At 54.1% G+C, this 22,869-nt stretch overlaps 1 protein-coding gene across 2 annotated transcripts in view; it reads left to right on the top strand.

The window, feature by feature from the left end:
* The window catches only part of CCDC191 (coiled-coil domain containing 191), a 29,218-nt gene extending 8,662 nt beyond the window's left edge, over positions 1 to 20,556 (top strand). The window contains exons 4-17 of one of the 2 annotated variants that reach the window (XM_075334881.1): positions 4,542 to 4,688; positions 11,473 to 11,648; positions 12,033 to 12,256; positions 12,413 to 12,596; positions 12,852 to 13,042; positions 13,351 to 13,582; positions 13,736 to 14,145; positions 14,555 to 14,661; positions 17,800 to 17,882; positions 18,333 to 18,434; positions 18,518 to 18,661; positions 18,978 to 19,130; positions 19,332 to 19,486; positions 19,570 to 20,556. In XM_075334881.1, coding sequence (XP_075190996.1) covers positions 4,542 to 4,688; positions 11,473 to 11,648; positions 12,033 to 12,256; positions 12,413 to 12,596; positions 12,852 to 13,042; positions 13,351 to 13,582; positions 13,736 to 14,145; positions 14,555 to 14,661; positions 17,800 to 17,882; positions 18,333 to 18,434; positions 18,518 to 18,661; positions 18,978 to 19,130; positions 19,332 to 19,486; positions 19,570 to 19,717 — 2,456 coding nt within the window. In that variant the 3' untranslated portion in view covers positions 19,718 to 20,556. Of the gene's footprint in view, positions 1 to 4,541; positions 4,689 to 11,472; positions 11,649 to 12,032; positions 12,257 to 12,412; positions 12,597 to 12,851; positions 13,043 to 13,350; positions 13,583 to 13,735; positions 14,146 to 14,554; positions 14,662 to 17,799; positions 17,883 to 18,332; positions 18,435 to 18,517; positions 18,662 to 18,977; positions 19,131 to 19,331; positions 19,487 to 19,569 lie in introns of those variants that run through there. The other variant, XM_075334882.1, reaches the window with a different exon arrangement.
* Positions 20,557 to 22,869: the final 2,313 nt, after the last annotated feature.

Genomic DNA, 22,869 nt, shown 5'->3' with positions numbered 1-22,869 from the left:
TTGCACCCCTGCACTCTTGCACCCCTGCACCCTTGCACCCCTGCACCCTTGCACCCTTGCACCCCTGCACCCTTGCACCCCTGCACCCTTGCACCCCTGCACCCTTGCACCCTTGCACCCCTGCACCTTTGCACCCTTGCACCCCTGCACTCTTGCACCCCTGCACTCTTGCACCCCTGCACTCTTGCACCCCTGCACTCTTGCACCCCTGCACTCTTGCACCCCTGCACTCTTGCACCCCTGCACTCTTGCACCCCTGCACTCTTGCACCCCTGCACTCTTGCACCCCTGCACTCTTGCACCCCTGCACTCTTGCACCCCTGCACTCTTGCACCCCTGCACTCTTGCACCCCTGCACTCTTGCACCCCTGCACTCTTGCACCCCTGCACTCTTGCACCCCTGCACTCTTGCACCCCTGCACTCTTGCACCCCTGCACTCTTGCACCCCTGCACTCTTGCACCCCTGCACTCTTGCACCCCTGCACTCTTGCACCCCTGCACTCTTGCACCCCTGCACTCTTGCACCCCTGCACTCTTGCACCCCTGCACTCTTGCACCCCTGCACTCTTGCACCCCTGCACTCTTGCACCCCTGCACTCTTGCACCCCTGCACTCTTGCACCCCTGCACTCTTGCACCCCTGCACTCTTGCACCCCTGCACTCTTGCACCCCTGCACTCTTGCACCCCTGCACTCTTGCACCCCTGCACTCTTGCACCCCTGCACTCTTGCACCCCTGCACTCTTGCACCCCTGCACTCTTGCACCCCTGCACTCTTGCACCCCTGCACTCTTGCACCCCTGCACTCTTGCACCCCTGCACTCTTGCACCCCTGCACTCTTGCACCCCTGCACTCTTGCACCCCTGCACTCTTGCACCCCTGCACTCTTGCACCCCTGCACTCTTGCACCCCTGCACTCTTGCACCCCTGCACTCTTGCACCCCTGCACTCTTGCACCCCTGCACTCTTGCACCCCTGCACTCCTGCTCTCCTGCACCCCTGCACTCCTGCAGAAAGCTGCTCCGCGCTGCCTTCTCTTTTCTGGTCGGCTTCTTTACGATTTCTTCCTTCTCTAGAATCTGCTTGATTTTCGTCCCATGAAGATCCCAGCTTTTACCTTTGCGTCAGACAGCTTAGGAAAGAGATGTTGTAGGTACGTGAAGGCTGCCGATTCTTTGTGGAGAGCTGTGACAGACTGGTATCAGGCCTAACTTGATGTACAGGGGCGGCATCAGCACTCTCCGTGCGTCCACCAATGGCTCCCACTGCACGTTATTCTTTCCCACAGAAAACTCGGTCCTCTGTGGCCAGTGCCGCCTGTGATAGTGCCGATCGGTGTCCCGGCTGTCCCAAAGGCAAAGAAAACAAGGAAACTTTGTAATACCGCCTTGGATTCCCATCAGAAAAGTCTCCAATGAAGTCCCAGCCATAATCCTCGTACTCCAAGACACATAACCGCTTGACACCGGTGTAGTCCTCTTTGAGGTGAGCCGAGTGCGCCCCCGGCAGAGACGGGTAGTTGTTCCCATTATGCAGCAGCGCGGCTCTGAGGCTCCTGGATGACCTATCTATGAATTGGCGCCACTCACTCGAGTTGCACGTGATTAGCTTCAAGTAGACCCGCCACATCGTTGCAGAAGCATAGTCCATCTTGCTGACCGAAGAAGCCGGCAAAAGCTCGATGAGGCTTTCTCTGATCGGCCACTTTGACGCTTTCATTTAACAGGTTCCACTGTTTGAGCCTGGACGTGAGAAGCTCAGCGTGTGGCCTGGTGACACCGAGGTCTCCGGTGAGATGGTTAAGGTCGTTTTGGTTGGGGTACTCAGGTGGTCTTTCTTCTTCGAAGCTGCATTCTGGATCTGCATCGTCTTCCTCACCCTCAGACTGGCCACGTTCTCCTGAAGATGGCCGATCTCCTTCTGGAGGAATGGGCAGTGACACTGGAGGAATGTCTGGATAGGTGATAGGACGCGCACGCTTGCCAGTTTGACGTGTGGTTGGGTCCACCATACAGAGGTAACAGTTGTTGACGTGGTCAGAGGCACTCGCCAGATTCGGGGATAGAAAACGTCATTGTCCTTTATTCTCCTCTGTACCAGCCTGTAAGGTATTAAACATGGGAATAAAATACACTACAGTTCAAATGTTTAGGGTCACTTAGAAATGTCCTTATTTTTTAAAGCAAAGCACATTTTTTTTTTCAATGAAGCCAACATTAAATTACACAGAAATCCACTATTATGTGGTAAATGACTATTCTAGCGGCAATATCTACATAGGTGTAAAGAGGCCCTTTTCCAACAACGCCCACTCCAGTGCTCTAATGGTACATTGTGTTTGCTAACTGTGTTAGAAGGCTAATGGATGTTTAGAAATCCCTTGAAAACCCTTGTGCAAGTATGTTAGCACAGCTGAAAACAGTTTTGCTAATTAGAGAAGCTATAAAACTGACCTTCCTTGGAGCTAGTTGAGAATCTGGAGCATTACATTTGTTGTAGAAAAAGAAATATCCAGCGCAGTCCACAGATCATAGGTTAAAACGATTCCACATTTATTAGGATAATTCCATTAAAAATATAGATATACAAAGCAGTCAGCAAAGAAAGAAAGATGTTAGGACCCCATTGAACTACGCGTTTCGACACAGTCTTAGTCATGTTCCAATTACATTTGTTGGTTCCATTAAACTCTTAAAACGGCCAGAAAAAGAGAACTTTCATGTGAAACTCGACAGTCTATTCTTGTTCTTAGAAATGAAGGATATTTCATGTGAGAAATTGACAAGAAACTGAAGATTTCCTACAGCGGTGTGTACTACTCCCTTCAGAGGAGAGCACAAGAAGGCTCTATCCTACAACGGTGTGTACTACTCCCTTCAGAGGAGAGCACAAACAGGCTGTAACCAGAGTAGAGAGAAGTGGAGGCCGCGCTGCACAACTGAGCAACAAGACAAGTACATTACAGTCTCTAGTGTGAGAAATCCACGCCTCACAGGTCCTCAACTGGCAGCTTCATTACATAGTACCCGCAAAACGCCAGTGTCACCGTCTACAGTGAAGAGGCGACTCCGGGATGCCAGCCTTCAGGGCAGAGTGGCAAAGAAAAGCCATATCTGAGACTGGCTAATAAAGGAAAAGATTAATATGGGCAAAAGAACAGACATTGGACAGAGGAAGATTGGAAATAAGTGTTATGGACAGACGAATCCAAGTGTGAGGTGTTTGGATCACACAGAAGAACATTTGTGAGACGGAGAACAACTGAAAAGATGCTGGAAGACTGCCTGACGCCATCTGTCAAGCATGGTGGAGGTAATATGATGGTCTGGGGTTGGTGCTGGTAAAGTGGGAGATTTGTACAAGGTAAAAGGGATTGTGAATAAGGAATGCCATCACTCCATTTTACAACGCCATGCCATACCCTGTGGACAGCGCTTGATTGGAGCCAATTTCATCCTACAACAGGACAATGACCCAAAGCAACCTCCAAATTATACATGAACTATTTAGGGAAGAAGCCGGCAGCTGGTATCTATCTGTAATGGAGGGGCCCAGTCACCAGACCTCACCCCTATAGAGCTGTTGTCGGAGCAGCTTGTGACCGTATGGTACCAAAAAGTGCCCATCAACCAATCCAACTTGTGGGAGGGGGGAAGCATGGGGCGAAATATCTCCAGATTACCTCCGCAAATTAACCCCTAGAATGCCAAAGGTCTGCAAAGCTGGAATTGTGCAAAGGAGCATTCTGTGCCGAAAGCCAAGTGTGAAGAGGAAATTATTATTTCACGTAAAAATCATTATTCCTGACCTCGCCACTGTCTGGACGAGATTCTCTATTCATTATGTAACTCATTTGATAAATACAAGTAGGATTTTTCATGGAAATGACAAAATTGTCTGGGTGACCCCAAACTATTGAACGGTAGTGTGTGTGTATGGAATCGTTTGATATAGGCCTCACACGTCTTAGAAGATGCCGTCACGTTGTATCTTTTAGCTCGTGTTTTTATAAATGTAGCAAAATGCTTCCGCCGGATACTGACAACCTCTAAATGAAATGCAGGGATGTATCAACTGTAACACGAACAGAAATGGACAATTAAGGATCCTGTATGTACACTACTTTATCCACAGTTCTCGCGTTTCCGGAAGCTTCTCGCGGTCTACGCAATGTTGCACGTTTTGCGAATGTTCGAGAAAACTTAGATTTCAAATAATCAATGTCCTGACCACAAAAGCAAAACTTTCTTGGGAATTTTTGCCATTTTCTTTTCACTTTAATCATAAGTGATTGGGAAACACCTTTGGTGCCCAAGGACAAACAAACAATTCTAATTTGTTACATGGTGTAATCGGGCGATTTGGCGGCTTCTCCCGGTGGTCACTGCGGCCATTATTACAATCATTGCACGTTTTCGCCTCCGCCAGCACAGGTTATTGGCGGTCACTGCTATCTTCCTACTCTGTAGAAGGAGAGGAGGGCTAGACTCATAACTATGGATGTTGTGGATGTAGTTTGTGACTTTATTTAACCCTTCAGCCCAGGATCTGCTGAGCGAGTGGTTGAGCAATAAGCTGAAAATAGAGCTCACGCAGGATGATGATCATGATGATGATACAGAGACGAACACTATGGAGCCAGCGAGACCTTCCCCTCCAGAGTTTGTCAAGTACAGCAGATTTGACGGTAAGATGTTGAGGTACTGTAGTGGGGTCTAACCTCACCTCTCGACTCATGGCACACAACAGCCGACAGAAGCCATGAACAACTCACAGGCAACTAAAGTCTTTCCTTATTTCTTCGGCGCTCTATTGGGAGACCCAGACGATTGGGTGTATAGCACTGCCTCCGGAGGCCACACAAAGCAATTACACTAAAAAGTGTAAGGCCCCTCCCCTTCTGGCTATACACCCCCAGTGGGATCACTGGCTCACCAGTTTTCTGCTTTGTGCGAAGGAGGTCAGACATCCACGCATAGCTCCACTGTTTGTAGTCAGCAGTAGCTGCTGGCTATATCGGATGGAAGAAAAGAGGGCCCATATGGGGCCCCCAGCATGCTCCCTTCTCACCCGCGGTGGTGCTTGTAAGGTTGAGGTACCTATTGCTGGTACAGAGGCTGGAGCCCACATGCTGTTTTCCTTCCACATCCCCTGGAGGGCTCTGTGGAAGTGGGATCTTGCCGGCCCCCAAGCCCTGGGGCCGGGCTCCATCCACAGACCCAGAGAACCTGCTGGATTTGGAGCGGGAGTGCCGTTCAGGGACAAGGCCCTGCAACTTTCAGGTACTCTGTGTCCCCGGCAGGCACGGACACTCTCAAGGCTTGCTGAGCGTTATAGTGCGCCGGGGACAGTAGCGCTGTGCGCTGGGGTTAGGTCACTGCAGCTTTGCTGAGTGACGTTACATGTTGGGAACTACTGCGCCGACCGCTCCTGGAGCGGCGGCGCAGCTGCGATTTGTGGTGCGCCGGGGGCTTTGCGCCGACCGCGCTTTTACGGCGGCGGCGCTTCTAACTTTAGCCCCCGGCTTCTGCGGCCTAGCGCCGCTTCGTTCCCGCCCCCACCCTGTCAATCAGGGTAGGGGAGAGACGCTGCTCAATTGGCAGCGCCGAGGGCTGGAGCTTTATTTACATGCTCCAGCCCTCTCACTAGGCACAGTGGGAAGCAGGCTTCCCGCTCTTCGTCTGTATACGCCCAGGGCCCGCCCCCCCTCTCCACAAGGACGCCGGCAGCCATTACACATGCGGTCTGGCTGGGGAAAGGCAGCAGGCTCTGGGAGACCCAGACTAGAGGGATTTCGGCGACCACACACCGCTCCTAAGCGGGCGGTAAGCTGCACTTTAGTGCTGGCCCCACTAGTGCCTCAGTGTTATATTAGTGTACTTTTTTCTTGGTACCATATATATATATATAGTTGCACTGTAAGGTCGCTTCTTGGCTGGACACCCTGTACTGCTCTGAGGAGGCAGCAACATGTCATCCGCAAAACGCAAGGGTGCCAAGGCACAGGCTGTGTACACTGTTTGTACTACATGTGGGGCTAATCTACCAGCAGGCTCCAACGACTCACATTGTGTGCAATGTTCAGTCCCAGTGGCACTTCGTCAGCCAGAGCCTATGGTGGTAGTGGCCCAGGCAGAGACGCCTGTGAACCCTGCCCCGGTGACGGGGACAGACTTTGCAGTGTTTGCTGATAAAATGTCTGTGACTATGGCAAAAATCCTGGAGACCTTGCAGTCCAGGCCAGTTGCTCAGACCATGGACACTGCTGTGTCTATGCTCTCCGGTCCCCCTCAGTTGGAACTAATCCGTACTTCAGGGGGGTCTCAAGCATCACAGGCTGAAGTCTCTGACTCAGATGACAGTCCCAGGCAGCCTAAGCGAGCTCGCTGGGAAAGACCCTCCACGTCATCACACTGCTCAGGGTCTCAGCGACAAGAGTCTCTCTGTGATGAGACTGAGGACGGTGACCAGGATTCTAATCCTGAGGGCCCTCTCAATCTGGATGCCCCTGATGGTGACGCCATGGTTAATGACCTTATATCGGCAATTAATAGACTGTTGGATATTTCTCCCCCAGCCCCTTCTGCAGAGGAGGCAGCTGCACAGCAGGAGAAGTTCCATTTCCTGTATCCCAAGCGTAAATTAAGTGCTTTTTTGGACCACTCTGACTTCAGAGAATCGATCCAGAAACACGACGCTCATCCAGACAAGCGTTTTTCTCTAAACGTTCTAAGGATACCCGTTATCCTTTTCCCTCTGAGGTGGCCAAACGCTGGACCCAGTGTCCAAAGGTGGATCCCCCAATTTCCAAGCTTGCGGCTAAATCCATAGTCGCAGTAGAGGATGGCGCTTCACTTAAAGATGCCAACGACAGACAGATGGACCTTTGGTTGAAATCTGTCTATGAATCTATCGGCGCGTCGTTTGCTCCAGCATTCGCGGCCGTGTGGGCACTCCAAGCTATTTCAGCTGGTTTAGCACAGGTGGATGCTTTCATACGTCCAGCAGTGCCGCAAGTGGCGTCCCTAACTTCGCAAATGTCTGCGTTTGCGACCTATGCTATCAATGCTGTCCTAGAATCTACGAGCCGTACCGCTATGGCGTCCGCCAATTCTGTGGTTTTGCGCAGAGCCTTGTGGTTAAAGGACTGGAAAGCAGATGCTGGTTCCAAAAAATGCTTAACCAGCTTGCCATTATCTAGAGACAGACTGTTTGGTGAGCCATTGGCTGAAATCATAAAACAGTCCAAGGGTAAGGACTCTTCCTTACCACAGCCCAGAGCAAGTAAACCTCAACAGAAAAAGTGGCAGTCGAGGTTTCGGTCCTTTCGAGGCTCGGGCAAGGCCCAATTCTCCTCGTCCAAAAGGACTCAGAAAGAACAAGGGAGCTCAGATTCCTGGCGGGCTCACTCACGCCCCAGGAAAGCAAATGGAGGAACCGCTAACAAAGCGGCTACCTCATGACTTTCGGCCTCCTCCCTCCGCATCCTCGGTCGGTGGCAGGCTCTCCCGCTTTTGCGACATTTGGCTGTCACAGGTCAAAGACCGGTGGGTAACGGACATTCTGTCTCGCGGGTACAGAATCGAGTTCAGTTCTCGGCCTCCACTTCGGTTCTTCAGAACCTCCCCACACCCCAACCGAGCAGATGCCCTGCTGCAGGCGGTGGACTCTCTAAGAGCAGAAGGAGTCGTGATCCCTGTCCCCCCTCAGGAACGGGGGCGAGGATTTTACTCCAATCTCTTTGTGGTTCCAAAAAAGGACGGCTCCTTCCGTCCTGTTCTGGACCTAAAACTGCTCAACAAGCATGTGAACGCCAGGCGGTTCCGGATGGAATCCCTCCGCTCAGTCATTGCCTCAATGTCTCAAGGAGATTTCCTAGCATCAATAGACATCAAAGATGCTTATCTCCACGTGCCGATTGCTACAGAGCACCAATGCTTTCTACGCTTCGTGATAGGAGACGACCATCTTCAGTTCGTAGCTCTGCCATTTGGTCTGGCGACAGCCCCTCGGGTGTTCACCAAGATCATGGCGGCAGTGGTAGCAGTCTTGCACTCTCACGGACACTCTGTGATCCCTTACTTGGACGATCTACTGGTCAAGGCACCCTCTCAAGAGGCATGCCAACTCAGCCTGAATGTTGCACTGGAGACTCTCCAGGCGTTCGGGTGGATCATCAACTTCCCAAAGTCAAATCTGTCACCGTCCCAATCACTAACGTATCTTGGCATGGAGTTTCATACTCTCTCAGCGATAGTGAAGCTTCCGCTGGACAAGCAGCGGTCTCTACAGACTGGGGTGCAGGCTCTCCTTCAAAGTCAGCCGCACTCCTTAAGACGCCTCATGCACTTCCTCGGGAAGATGGTGGCGGCGATACAGGCGGTTCCGTTTGCGCAGTTTCATCTGCGTCCACTTCAATGGGACATTCTCCGCCAATGGGACGGGAAGTCAACATCCCTGGACAGGAAAGTCTCCCTTTCCCAGACGGCCAAAGACTCTCTGCAGTGGTGGCTTCTTCCCACCTCATTATCACAGGGAAGATCCTTCCTACCACCGTCTTGGGCGGTGGTCACGACAGACGCGAGTCTGTCAGGGTGGGGAGCAGTCTTTCTCCACCACAGGGCTCAGGGTACGTGGTCTCAGCAGGAGTCCACCCTTCAGATCAATGTTCTGGAAATCAGAGCAGTGTATCTTGCCCTACTAGCCTTCCAGCAGTGGCTGGAAGGAAGGCAGATCCGAATTCAGTCGGACAACTCCACAGCGGTGGCATACATCAACCACCAAGGGGGGACACGCAGTCGGCAAGCCTTCCAGGAAGTCCGGCGGATTCTGATGTGGGTGGAAGCCACAGCCTCCACCATATCCGCAGTTCACATCCCCGGCGTAGAAAACTGGGAAGCAGACTTCCTCAGTCGCCAGGGCATGGACGCAGGGGAATGGTCCCTTCACCCAGACGTGTTTCAGGAAATCCGTCGCCGCTGGGGGGTGCCGGACGTCGACCTAATGGCGTCACGGCACAACAACAAGGTCCCAACCTTCATGGCACGGTCTCGCGATCAAAGAGCGCTGGCGGCAGACGCCCTAGTGCAAGATTGGTCGCAGTTCCGGCTCCCTTATGTGTTTCCACCTCTGGCACTCTTGCCCAGAGTGCTACGCAAGATCAGATCCGATTGCAGCCGCGTCATACTTGTCGCCCCAGACTGGCCGAGGAGGGCGTGGTGTCCGGATCTGTGGCAGCTCACGGTCGGCCAACCGTGGGCACTCCCAGACCGACCAGACTTACTGTCCCAAGGGCCGTTTTTCCATCGGAATTCTGTGGCCCTGAACCTGACTGTGTGGCCATTGAGTCCTGGATCCTAACGTCTTCAGGATTGTCCCAAGGGGTCGTTGCCACCATGAGACAGGCTAGGAAGCCCACGTCCGCTAAGATCTACCACAGAACGTGGAGGATATTTTTATCCTGGTGCTCTGCTCAGGGAGTGTCTCCCTGGCCATTTGCATTGCCTACCTTTCTTTCTTTCCTGCAATCTGGGTTAGAAAAAGGTTTGTCGCTCGGCTCCCTTAAAGGTCAGGTCTCGGCGCTATCCGTCTTTTTTCAGAGGCGTTTGGCACGCCTTCCTAAGGTGCGCACGTTCCTACAGGGGGTTTGCCATATCGTACCCCCGTACAAGCGGCCGTTAGATCCATGGGATCTGAACAGGGTACTAGTTGCCCTCCAGAAGCCGCCCTTCGAGCCTCTGAAGGAGGTTTCACTTTCTAGACTATCACAGAAAGTGGCTTTTCTGGTAGCGATCACATCTCTTCGGAGAGTGTCTGAGCTGGCAGCACTATCATCCAAGGCTCCCTTCCTGGTCTTCCACCAGGACAAGGTAGTGCTGCGCCCCATTCAGGAGTTTCTCCCGAAGGTGGTATCCTCTTTTCATCTTAATCAGGATATCTCTTTGCCTTCGTTTTGTCCTCATGCAGTTCATCGGTATGAGAAGGATTTACATTTGTTAGATCTGGTGAGAGCACTCAGAATCTACATTTCCCGCACGGCGCCCTTGCGCCGTTCCGATGCACTCTTTGTCCTTGTCGCTGGTAAGCGCAAAGGGTCGCAGGCTTCTAAGGCCACCCTGGCTCGATGGATCAAAGAACCAATTCTTGAAGCCTACCGTTCTGCTGGGCTTCCGGTTCCATCAGGGCTGAAGGCCCATTCTACCAGAGCCGTGGGTGCATCCTGGGCATTGCGACACCAGGCTAAGGCTCAACAGGTGTGCCAGGCAGCTACCTGGTCGAGTCTGCACACTTTCACCAAACATTATCAGGTGCATACCTATGCTTCGGCGGACGCCAGCCTAGGTAGAAGAGTCCTGCAGGCGGCAGTTGCCTCCCCGTAGGGGAGGGCTGTCTTGCAGCTCTAACATGAGGTATTTCTTTACCCACCCAGGGACAGCTTTTGGACGTCCCAATCGTCTGGGTCTCCCAATAGAGCGCCGAAGAAGAAGGGAATTTTGTTACTTACCGTAAATTCCTTTTCTTCTAGCTCTTATTGGGAGACCCAGCACCCGCCCTGTTGTCCTTCTGGATTGTTGGTTTGTTTGCGGGTACACATGTTGTTCATGTTGAACGGTTTTCAGTTCTCCGATGTTACTCGGAGAGAATTTGTTTAAACCAGTTATTGGCTTTCCTCCTTCTTGCTTTTGCACTAAAACTGGTGAGCCAGTGATCCCACTGGGGGTGTATAGCCAGAAGGGGAGGGGCCTTACACTTTTTAGTGTAATTGCTTTGTGTGGCCTCCGGAGGCAGTGCTATACACCCAATCGTCTGGGTCTCCCAATAAGAGCTAGAAGAAAAGGAATTTACGGTAAGTAACAAAATTCCCTTCTTTGTCTAGCAACACAGTGTGATGAAATTAGTATATTGGGGGACTATAATCGGGTCTATCCTCATCCTTTAATATCTTCTAAATATACAGGTTTTTGTGGGGCTGTACAGGGGAGCCACACAGCAGCACACAGAATCCATCCACAGCTTAGTCCTGCCATAGTGTTTCCCTTATGTTGGCTAGCTGTGAAGCAATGTAGTGTAGGGCACTGTAATTGGGTCTAACCTTATCCCTTAATTAATATTTTCTAAATATAAAGGGTTATTTTGTGGGGCTGTACAGGGCAGCCAAACAGCAGCATGCAGAATCCATCCACAGCTTGGTGCAACCACCTGCTGCCATAGTGTTTCCCTATGTTGGCTTGCTGTAAAACATTGTGGTATAGGGCACTGTAATGGGGTCTGACCTCACCCCTTTAATTACATCTTCTGTATATACAGTATCATTTTCTTCTGTGGTCCCGATCAGGGAAGGCACATACCGTTGCCATCCACCCCCAGCGCTGCCGCCATGGTGCTTCCTTGTTTTTCTAGCTGCACATGGTCAGAGATCTCAAGGAGCAGAGATCTTGTGCCTCACACAATTAACTTCATGCGTCTTTCAGATCTCTACGATTATCTGGAGAAGGAAACCGAGAGCGCGAACACTCAGGATTTCTTGCAGACTCTTCTACAGAAGGAAGTGGTGGATTCTGGGATATTGGAAAATCTCAGGAGTGAAGGAACCAACATCCCGAAACCTAAAGACCCGAGAGTCACCATGGAAGTGAGACACCAACAGGTGGGACGAAGAATTGCACATATAGAGGGATATCTCACCCTCTATTTTATTGGGTTCTACCCCACTGATCGGACATTTATGTGACATTGATATGCAGGTCATGTTTCGCCCTCTAGTTTTCTGAGATTCAGTAACCCATGCTTTACACTGCAGCTTTGCTTTATAATTAGTGACTCCAGCGTAGATGCATTGTCTGTTGGGAATGTAAGGTCGTCTTTTGCTTGGATATAAGCTCTGGCTCTCTCCCTTCTCCATGCTTTACACTGCAGCACTTCTCAGGAGATCTCGGATTGTAGAGGTTCAGACCAATTTGGATGACAACTTGTTTATTGGGCAAATACAAATATATACAGGATATAAGAGGATGTCATGTGACCCGTGTAGGTGAAGGAGAACCGGGCGCGGCGGCAGAGGGAGGCGGAGCGGCGGAGGCAGGAGCTGGCGCTGAAGAGGTCGGTGCTGTCGGAGGCGCAGATTCTGCTGCAGGAGGAGAACAAACAGAAAGCGCTGAAGGCCAAAAAGGAAGAGGAGGCGATCCAGAGGGAGATGGTGAAACTGCGCAAGGAGATGAGCGAGCGCCGGAGAGTGATGGAGGAGGCACGGCGAGCGTAAGCCGCCACAGGCCACCCAGCTTTCCCAGACTCCTGAGTGTCCGTGGTTGTCATTCAGGGACCTGGAAAAGTTGGGTGACACTTATAATGGGTGCCATATTGGCTAATGAGATCCATTCTCTTCTTTTTACTGGAGTTTTTTTGTCTTTGTAGAGAGGCGAAGCGTCGGCAGAAGGAACCGTCCCTGGCACAGCCAGCGTCCTCAGCACAGCCGGCGTCCTCAGCACAGCCGGCGTCCTCAGCACAGCCAGTGTCCCAGGAGCCGGAGAGGAGGAGACTGGAGAAACGGGCCAAGATCCAGGAGCTGCTCCATCAGATCTACGCAGAGAACCACCGGGTGAGAGCGGCTGCAGCAATGCACTCAGTGCTGGAGAACAGTCAATTGCTCCCTGTTATCAGCCACTTCAGTTTCTGAACAGGAAGGAGCTTTAGAACAATTGCAACTATTGTGCAGATCATAAGTGTTTCTAAAGGGACCTCAGTGGCCCCTAAACATGTCAGTGGGGTGTAACTGGGACGGCATTATAACCCGCAGCCCCGATATCACAGGATTATGGGATCTTCTTCCCCTTTTGTGCCCCCATCTCCTCAGTGTCTCCAGAATCACTTCTCCATCTGGTACAAGCTGGTCCTGGAGCGCAGGGTGAAGATGGGGAAGGCCCGGGCCCTGGCCGACTGGAGGCTTCAGCTCAGGACATTCCAAGCCTGGAGGGACCTCGTGTGGTCAGGAAAGATGGAGCGGGAGACCCGGCAAATGGAGAAGGATTTGAGGGATCAGAACAGGTGCGCTACCGTGGGGGAGGCCTGACGTGCGCTACCGTGGGGGAGGCCTGACGTGCGCTACCGTGGGGGAGGCCTGACGTGCGCTACCGTGGGGGAGGCCTGACGTGCGCTACCGTGGGGGAGGCCTGACGTGCGCTACCGTGGGGGAGGCCTGACGTGCGCTACCGTGGGGGAGGCCTGACGTGCGCGACCGTGGGGGAGGCCTGACGTGCGCGACCGTGGGGGAGGCCTCACGTACGGTTGGGGGTGCACATTTTTGTATCACTGTTCCCATCTATGTCCTGGGTGCTCTTACTCACTGATCGCAGGAAGCAGCGAGCCGCCGCCGAGTGCTACAACAAACGCCTGCTGCGCCGCTGCCTGGTAGAGTGGCAGCTCTGGTGTCGAGGCGAGAAGGAGAAGCGAGAGCTGGAGGCGCAGAGAGAGGAGACGAAGAGGAAGATGGCGGCTCTGCTGGACGCAGCCTCATCAGTCCAGAGACAGAATAACGAAGGTCTGAGGCAGGCGACTGTCAGCAGCCACGAGGCCACCGAGCCAAAGGTAACTCCTCCTGTCACCATAATGCTTAGTAATGGGGTTAGTCCATGTGGATGAAGCCGGGCTGCAGGTGCAGGAGCTTTTCATGCTGAGGTCAGCGTTGATGTCCCTCAGAGCTGAAATCTTTCAACCTCACAGTAAATTGTGTCCTTGTAGATGGAGACGAGCAGAAACGCCAAAGCCGAGGCTCCGGTCACATCCCACAAGCCGACCTCCGGACCCCGACACGCCTGGCAGGTGACCCCCCAGCATGCGTGCCTCACACCTGAGGAGCTGGAGCAGCATCGCAGCGCCCCCCAGGGGTCCGGCCAGCACAGGAAGGTGCCCCCCTTCGGGGAAAACTATGAGAACCGTCACAGCTTTCAGCAGAAGCTGATCCAGGAGCAGAAGCGGCAGCTGCAGGAGCAGAAGGACCTGATCCTGGGACTGATGGAGAACCAGAGACTGATGATCGCCAGGCGGGAAGCCAAGAACGCCACCGCCGCGACCGCAGCACTGTCCGAGCGCAGCGTCCCGGCCAGGGTCACCCACAGGACGGGCAGCCCGGCAGGTGTGACGCCCCCCAGGTAAGAGAGACCCTCGTGTTCATCGCAGCTTTATAAACAAGCCGTGGATTGTATCTGATCCGGGGAAAGCTGGGTGACCGCCACGATGGCTGCTATTTCTGCTTTCACCATCGCCCGCTGCCACTAACGCCATCACCCGCTGCCACTAACGCCGTCACCCGCTGCCCCTGACGCCGTCACCCGCTGCCCCTGACGCCGTCACCCGCTGCCCCTGACGCCGTCGCCCGCTGCCCCTGACGCCGTCGCCCGCTGCCCCTGACGCCGTCGCCCGCTGCCCCTGACGCCGTCGCCCGCTGCCACTATGTTGAATATTCCTGGATAACCTATCCATGTGCCGTTCAGGACCGGGTGTCGCCCCTATGAGGACATTGATGCGCCCATGTGTCCCCTCTGGATTGTGTCTTCATAGATTCCCAGCATCATCTAAAGCAGCGGAGCGGCCCAATACAAGCTCCGCCCACAGCGCCACATCCAAGAGAAATGGCGGATCCTCCACCCCCCACCGTGCAGTGACCGGTATAAGCCCGAGGCCGCGAGAGATCTGAATGGAGAAAATATTCTTGAATAGAGGGAGGACGGGCGGTGTAGTAGTCACACAGGGGGAGGGAGGACGGGCGGTGTAGTAGTCACACAGGGGGAGGGAGGACGGGCGGTGCAGTAGTCACACAGGGAGGGAGGAAGGCCGGTGCAGTAGTCACACACGGGGAGGGAGGACGGGCGGTGCAGTAGTCACACAGGGAGGGAGGACGGGCGGTGCAGTAGTCACACACGGGGAGGGAGGACGGGCGGTGCAGTAGTCACACACGGGGAGGGAGGACGGGCGGTGCAGTAGTCACACAGGGAGGGAGGACGGGCGGTGTAGTAGTCACACACGGGGAGGGAGGACGGGCGGTGTAGTAGTCACACAGGGAAGGAGGACGGGCGGTGCAGTAGTCACACGTGGGGAGGGAGGACGGGCGGTGTAGTAGTCACACCCTGGGAGGGAGGACGGGCGGTGTAGTAGTCACACCCTGGGAGGGAGGACGGGCGGTGTAGTAGTCACACCCTGGGAGGGAGGACGGGCGGTGTAGTAGTCACACACTGGGAGGGAGGACGGGCGGTGTAGTAGTCACACAGGGGGAGGGAGGACGGGCGGTGTAGTAGTCACACAGGGAGGGAGGACGGGCGGTGCAGTAGTCACACACAGGGAGGCAGGGAGGGAGGATGGGCGGTGCAGTAGTCACACAGGGAGGGAGGACGGGCGGTGCAGTAGTCACACAGGGAGGGAGGACGGGCGGTGTAGTAGTCACACGGAGAGGGAGGACGGGCGGTGCGGTAGTCACACACGGGGAGGGAGGACGGGCGGTGTGGTAGTCACAAATGGGGAGGGAGAACGGGCGGTGCAGTAGTCACACAGGGAAGGAGGACGGGCGGTGCAGTAGTCACACGTGGGGAGGGAGGACGGGCGGTGTAGTAGTCACACCCTGGGAGGGAGGACGGGCGGTGTAGTAGTCACACCCTGGGAGGGAGGACGGGCGGTGTAGTAGTCACACACTGGGAGGGAGGACGGGCGGTGTAGTAGTCACACAGGGGGAGGGAGGACGGGCGGTGTAGTAGTCACACAGGGAGGGAGGACGGGCGGTGCAGTAGTCACACACAGGGAGGGAGGATGGGCGGTGCAGTAGTCACACAGGGAGGGAGGACGGGCGGTGCAGTAGTCACACAGGGAGGGAGGACGGGCGGTGTAGTAGTCACACGGAGAGGGAGGACGGGCGGTGCGGTAGTCACACACGGGGAGGGAGGACGGGCGGTGCGGTAGTCACAAATGGGGAGGGAGAACGGGCGGTGCGGTAGTCACAAACGGGGAGGGAGGACGGGCGGTGCAGTAGTCACACACGGGGAGGGAGGACGGGTGGTGCAGTAGTCACACACGGGGAGGGAGGACGGGCGGTGCAGTAGTCACACACATGGAGGGAGGACGGACGGTGTAGTAGTTACACACGGGGAGGGAGGATGGGCGGTGTAGTAGTTACACACGGGGAGGGAGGATGGGCGGTGTAGTAGTCACACACGGGGAGGGAGGATGGGCGGTGTAGTAGTCACACACGGGGAGGGAGGACGGGCGGTGTAGTAGTCACACTCGGGGAGGGAGGACGGGCGGTGTAGTAGTCACACTCGGGGAGGGAGGACGGGCGGTGCAGTAGTCACACATGGGGAGGACGGGCGGTGTAGTAGTCACACACGGGGAGGGAGGACGGGCGGTGTAGTAGTCACACAGGGAGGCAGGACAGGCGGTGCAGTAGTCACACACGGGGAGGGAGGACGGGCGGTGCAGTAGTCACACACGGGGAGGGAGAACGGGCGGTGCAGTAGTCACACACGGGGAGGGAGGACGGGCGGTGCAGTAGTCACACACGGGGAGGGAGGACGGGCGGTGCAGTAGTCACACGGGGAGGGAGGACGGGCGGTGCAGTAGTCACACACGGGGAGGGAGGACGGACGGTGTAGTAGTTACACACGGGGAGGGAGGACGGGCGGTGCAGTAGAGGGAGGACGGGCGGTGTAGTAGTCACACACGGGGAGGGAGGACGGACGGTGTAGTAGTTACACACGGGGAGGGAGGACGGGCGGTGCAGTAGAGGGAGGACGGACGGTGCAGTAGTTACACACGGGGAGGGAGGACGGGCGGTGTAGTAGTCACACACGGGGAGGGAGGACGGGCGGTGTAGTAGTCACACACGGGGAGGGAGGACGGGCGGTGTAGTAGTCACACAGGGAGGGCGGTGTCACAGTTGCGGAGATGGCGATGCAGTAGTCACATGGGGAGGGCGGTGTAGCATTTGTGGAGATGGCGGTGCAGTAGTCACACGGGGAGGGCGGTGTCACAGTTGCGGAGATGGCGGTGCAGTAGTCACATGGGGAGGGCGGTGTAGCATTTGTGGAGATGGCGGTGCAGTAGTCACACGGGGAGGGCGGTGTAGCATTTGTGGAGATGGCGATGCAGTAGTCACATGGGGAGGGCGGTGTAGCATTTGTGGAGATGGCGGTGCAGTAGTCACACGGGGAGGGCGGTGTCACAGTTGCGGAGATGGCGGTGCAGTAGTCACATGGGGAGGGCGGTGTAGCATTTGTGGAGATGGCGGTGCAGTAGTCACACGGGGAGGGCGGTGTCACAGTTGCGGAGATGGCGGTGCAGTAGTCACATGGGGAGGGCGGTGTAGCATTTGTGGAGATGGCGGTGCAGTAGTCACACGGGGAGGGCGGTGTAGCATTTGTGGAGATGGCGGTGCAGTAGTCACACAGGGAGGGAGGACGGGTGGTGCAGTAGTCACACGGGGAGGGCGGTGTCACAGTTGCGGAGATGGCGATGCAGTAGTCACATGGGGAGGGCGGTGTAGCATTTGTGGAGATGGCGGTGCAGTAGTCACACGGGGAGGGCGGTGTCACAGTTGCGGAGATGGCGGTGCAGTAGTCACATGGGGAGGGCGGTGTAGCATTTGTGGAGATGGCGGTGCAGTAGTCACACGGGGAGGGCGGTGTAGCATTTGTGGAGATGGCGGTGCAGTAGTCACACGGGGAGGGCGGTGGCGGTGCAGCGTACGGTGCCGTTTCCTTTCAGATGCCGCTTTCTTGTGATTATTCTTTCCATTGATTTGTCCTATCTTCGTGTTGCAGCCATGGAGGAGCGAGCGGTGCAGCGAGCGGAGAGGAGGCGAATCCTGGAGGAGACGAGGCGGCGGCGGGAGGAGGAGAAGCTGGTGAGGATCCCTGCACTTCCCTCCGCTCCGTATATAAGGCGCGAGCTTCCCTTTATTTCTCGGATCGCGCACTTCCCCCTACAGGTGCATGGATCCGCGCACATCAGTGTTATATACTGATCCGTGAGTCTCTGACCGCGCCTTATTCCCGCAGATCAGACCCTGACAGTGAAGTGTGGGGGGCTCCGCGAGTCTCTGACCGCGCCTTATCCCCGTGGATCAGACCCTGACAGTGAAGTGTGGGGGGCTCCGCGAGTCTCGGGGGACACAGGCGACCTTGTACCTCGGTGTCTGTCCCAGTTCTATCCGTATTCACCTGATACTTTGTGTACAGTGTTTCCACCTGCGCCAGTGAGAAAAAAATGGAGGCAACACTGAGGACACGAGTTATAAGCATCCGATGTACGTGTGTGAACGCAGCCCTAGCCTTTCTGATGTCTCCATCCACAGGCGGAGCTGCGAGCGGCGGAGGAACAGCGGCAGCAGATGGAGGTAGCGGAGAAGGAGGCGCAGCTGGAGAGGAAGCGGGAGGAGAAGAGGCTGCAGAGACAGGTAGTGTGGCCCCAGAGCCGCCGCCTCGTCGCGGCACCCGCCGTCCATGTCTGACCGCTCGTCCCGATCACTTCACTTCCCAGAAAGAAGAGGAGAAGCAGAGGCGGCTGCAGAGAGAGGAGCAGCTGCTGCAGCGAGCGGAGCGGCACAACGAGCGCCGGCTGCTGAGGACCTGGGGGCTGGAGCCCTGGAAGAAGCTGCTGGTGCAACAAAGGCGGCACGCGGAGGTAACGGCACTGCAGCGGCGGCGGCACAGGGGGACACGTCATCTTTTTTGCTGTGTGGATACTGCAGCATTACATATTAACATAATATGGAGTAACGGACGGCTCTATGTACAGAATGCAAGCTGCGTTAATGGCTTCAGAGCTGCAATCTCCCAGGACGTCTTACTTTTTCAGTGCCTCGATGGAGATTTGCATGCAGAGAAGTGATGTCTTTACACTGCATGATAGGGGCGCGGCTGCTCACCTGCTTGCTGACTGTCTCCAACACCAACCAACCTTTCTCCTAATCATGTGACACCGCTTTCCTCCTCTGCAGCGGGCGGAGTCTCATCGCTGTCGTGGCCTCCTGAGACGTGGCCTCACGTGCTGGGCACAAACAGCGAGGGAGATCGTGTCCGTGAAGGTGCAGCGGGCGGAGCGGCTGCGCAGCACCGTGCTCTTACGGAGAAGCTTCCGGCATTGGCTGTGGGTGAGTTGTGCTCCGTCCGTCACGGTAGCGGGATGATCATCTCTTGTACATCGCAAACTATGGGAGAATGGGAGAAGACCCCGAGTGACGGTGCCGCGCGATTGTAAGGGACGCGGGGTATCGCTCCGTCTCCCCTGCAGAACTCCTGCCCGGCATCACTATCATAGGGCCACAGTAATGCCCCAATTCTCTGCCTTTCAGTATAAGGACTACCTGTCCGTCCAGGAGGAGAGGGCCGTGCAGCGGCACAGGGCGGGTCTTCAGAGGAGGGCGTTCCTGGCGTGGCTGGACGTGGCACAGGAGGAGAAGATGGCCATGTGGGAGAAGCAGCGGACGGCAGCAGAGCACAACCAGAGGTGGGTGCAGTGTATGTGCAGCAGGGGGCGCCATATGGGGGGCAACAGACAAATCCTCAATACTGCCCCGCACCGACCTCCAGGAGGATCCTGCTGAGCGCGCTCAGAGCGTGGAGACGGCTCCCGGAGGAGATGAGAGAGCGCAGATTACAGGAGGAGCGAAGAGACGCGCTGAGGAGGAGGGTGGCCGAAATCCTGCCGGACTTCAGCCCGGACAATAGAGACGTGTGACAGGAGACGGAGCACAACCTCCATCATCTGCAGCCGGAGCGCCGCACCCAACCTGCAGAGCAGAAAGCAGACAGCTGCAGAGCAGAAAGCAAACAGCTGCAGAACCTACTACAGAGGCTTCACTAGAAAAAGAGGATTCTTTACTAAAAAAACATTTTACTTTCATGTTCTGGAAACAATGCCTGATTATTGTATAATACAAATACTCCACCAGCAAAACAGTGAGCGCAGCTCTGGAGTATAAATGGATCAGTAATGTATGTACACAGTGACTGCACCAGCAGAATAGTGAGTGCAGCTCTGGAGTATAATACAAGATGTAACTCAGGATCAGTAATGTAATGTATGTACACAGTGACTGCACCAGCAGAATAGTGATTGCAGCTCTGGAGTATAATACAGGAGGTAACTCAGGATCAGTAATGTAATGTATGTACACAGTGACTGCACCAGCAGAATAGTGAGTGCGGCTCTGGAGTATAATACAGGAGGTAACTCAGGATCAGTAATGTAATGTATGTACACGGTGACTGCACCAGCAGAATAGTGAGTGCAGCTCTGGTGTACAGGATGCAACACATGTACTTGTAGATATTGGTATACAGTATATACCATTTGTAGTGATGGGGGATGCAGCTGGTTTCGGCCTTTGCAGTAGATGGAGTTATATGTGACCTGGTCTGTATGTTGCTGTCTGCAGCTCTCTAATTTCAGGGGACGCGGTCTCTATACCCCGAGGTTTGCCGTGGTCCTGTGTGTTGTCGGCGGCCTCTGGCTGATATTTGCTGTGTATTTTCCTCATTGCTCGGCCTCCACAGCAGCTCCGGTGTCTGGGGGGGGGGGGGGGGGGGTCATTGTGAGGACCTGACCCCAGATTTTACAATGTTCCTGCACTTATTACAGGGACTTGTCCCGACCATTTCTCCAGCAAGTGATTTATTTGCAGGGTTCATTATCATCGTCACATATGCTAATGAGGTCGGATAACGGTCCCACATCAGGGGTGGGTGCAGGCTGTCAGTCACTCCAGGCAGGGGCTCGGGTGATTTACCCCCGTTCCTGACCAGGTACATCTTCAAAAATTATTTGTTTTGTGCAGAAAAAATGTGTACTTTTTTTTTTTTGTGTGCATCTGTTTAGTTTTGACCCTTTTTGTGATTGGGTCATTTTCATGCTCTTTTTATGTTTTTGCTGAGTGGGAAAATTAAGGAAATATGTCCGTTTTTCGCTTTGTTTTGATACAGTGGAATTGTATCTTCTCGGCCACACACCGGGGTCTCCTGCACCCCGCGATCACACGATGGCCGGGACTGGAGGAGTTCCTGACCCGTATACACAGCGCTGCTTCAGAGCTGTGTATACATCGGAGGAGACCGTCATCAAGCATCTGGGCGGAGCCTGGCTGTGTCTGACACCCGGTGCCCACAGCTGCACCATCGCATGCAGTGACGTCTCAGAAGACCGCCCGCCCGCACCTTTTCTTCCTGACTCCCCCTGGATTAATTAGATCTCCCTGCCCTGGGCTCAACACAACCTTCATCTCATCTTTATATATCCAGTCTAATAAGTACACCAGCGCCCTCAGGTCTAAATGAGCTAATTAATAATCGATGCAGTAGAGCTGAGCAAACAGTCACAGGACGCTACGCAACAGCCGTATCAGTAATCGGGTGGGGTGGGATGGTGGTGGGGTGGGTTGACACAAGCACGGCCCCCATCCGGCTCACCAGTGTGCTACATGAAGAGGTTACTGTGTGAGATCAGATTTATTGTAAATATATTTCCAGTTCAATCAGTGATGTAGTACATTGCTCTTTTCTTCCTCCATGCTTTACACTGCAGTTCTGCTTCTTCATATCTCCTTAGGATGTTAGCGCAGGGAGAGCTGATTGCCCTCACAGCAAGGCATGAATAATTATAATTTACAAGAAATCAGCAGTGAGAAAAGGAAGAATATTAGATGAAAGAAGCGATTGTTCCCTGTTATCAGCCACTTCAGGCTGTGAATTTGATACTGAGATTACACATTGGTATTTTAGGAAGTGTCACTGGGAGGGGGCAGGCAAAGGACGCTACAGCTCCAGTGTAAGGAAAGTATGGCCACTATCGGCGTCTTCTGTGCTCCAGTGGACGCTTTCTGATGGCTGAGATTCCAGAGGATCTTCTGGGATCTGGACCAGACTGATCCTTTAATTTGACACAATGTAGATCACAAGACATGCGGCCACAGAGGCTGCTTCTTGCGGCCTGCAGGCACCTACACCCCATGCCGATTGCGCCCGTGTCATACATAGCACTTTCCTGCAGGTGAGTATAATTTGCAGCACCACGCACAGAAGAAGCTTTACTAATGGCAGCTGCCGCCGGCCAATCAGAGCCCAGCAGCTAACATGGGTGTCTTCTGATTGGCCGGCAGCAGCTGCCATTAGTAAAGATATGAGGAGAGTAGCAGTGCCACAAATCATTCCCCAGAAGGAAACCGCTGATGGCGGCGACCCCGTGTACTGGACAGCGGTCATAACAGGGTCTAGGTGCCTGCGTGCTGCAAGAAGCAGGTACGAGGACACCGAGGGAACGGAGGACAGGTGAGAAGAATCTTTTTTGTGTGTATCTAAATGTTATAATGGGATATTACTACAGGATGGGGCAAATGGGGACCAGGATGGAAAAATTACTACAAAATGTTGGTAATTATAAAACAAGAAGGGAATAAAATGTAAAAGAAAAAAAAAAAAAATCAAAATAAAGAATGAACTTTTTCCCCCCAATAAAAATACTTTTTATATATAAACAAATAAAAACGTAAATGAATGAGTGAAAATTTTCAAAAAATGAGATTCAACAGATGTATAGAAAAAAAGGTCACTGGGTCCAGTAAATTTTTTTTCTTTCTACGTGCGGCCCTTCTACTCGGCCGAGTTTAAGACCCCTGATGTAGAGAACCCCTCTCACCTGTTGTAGAGATCGGACCTTTATCACACAGCCCCCGTTCAGTAATGATCCCCTCACACATCACTGGACAAGCATATAAAACATTGTTTATTTAAGAGCCCTCAGGACCACCCCTGTGACCCCCAAAGCCCTGTTCACATTACATCTATAGGAAAGAAAATGTGCAGAGACCGGTGAGGGTCCGCGAGTCCCTGTACCCC

This window comes from Anomaloglossus baeobatrachus, chromosome 2 (genome assembly GCF_048569485.1).
Source record: "Anomaloglossus baeobatrachus isolate aAnoBae1 chromosome 2, aAnoBae1.hap1, whole genome shotgun sequence".
NCBI lineage: Eukaryota > Metazoa > Chordata > Amphibia > Anura > Aromobatidae > Anomaloglossus > Anomaloglossus baeobatrachus.
Note: the sequence above shows the minus strand (reverse complement) of the source record. Positions and strands in the feature narration are given on the sequence as shown.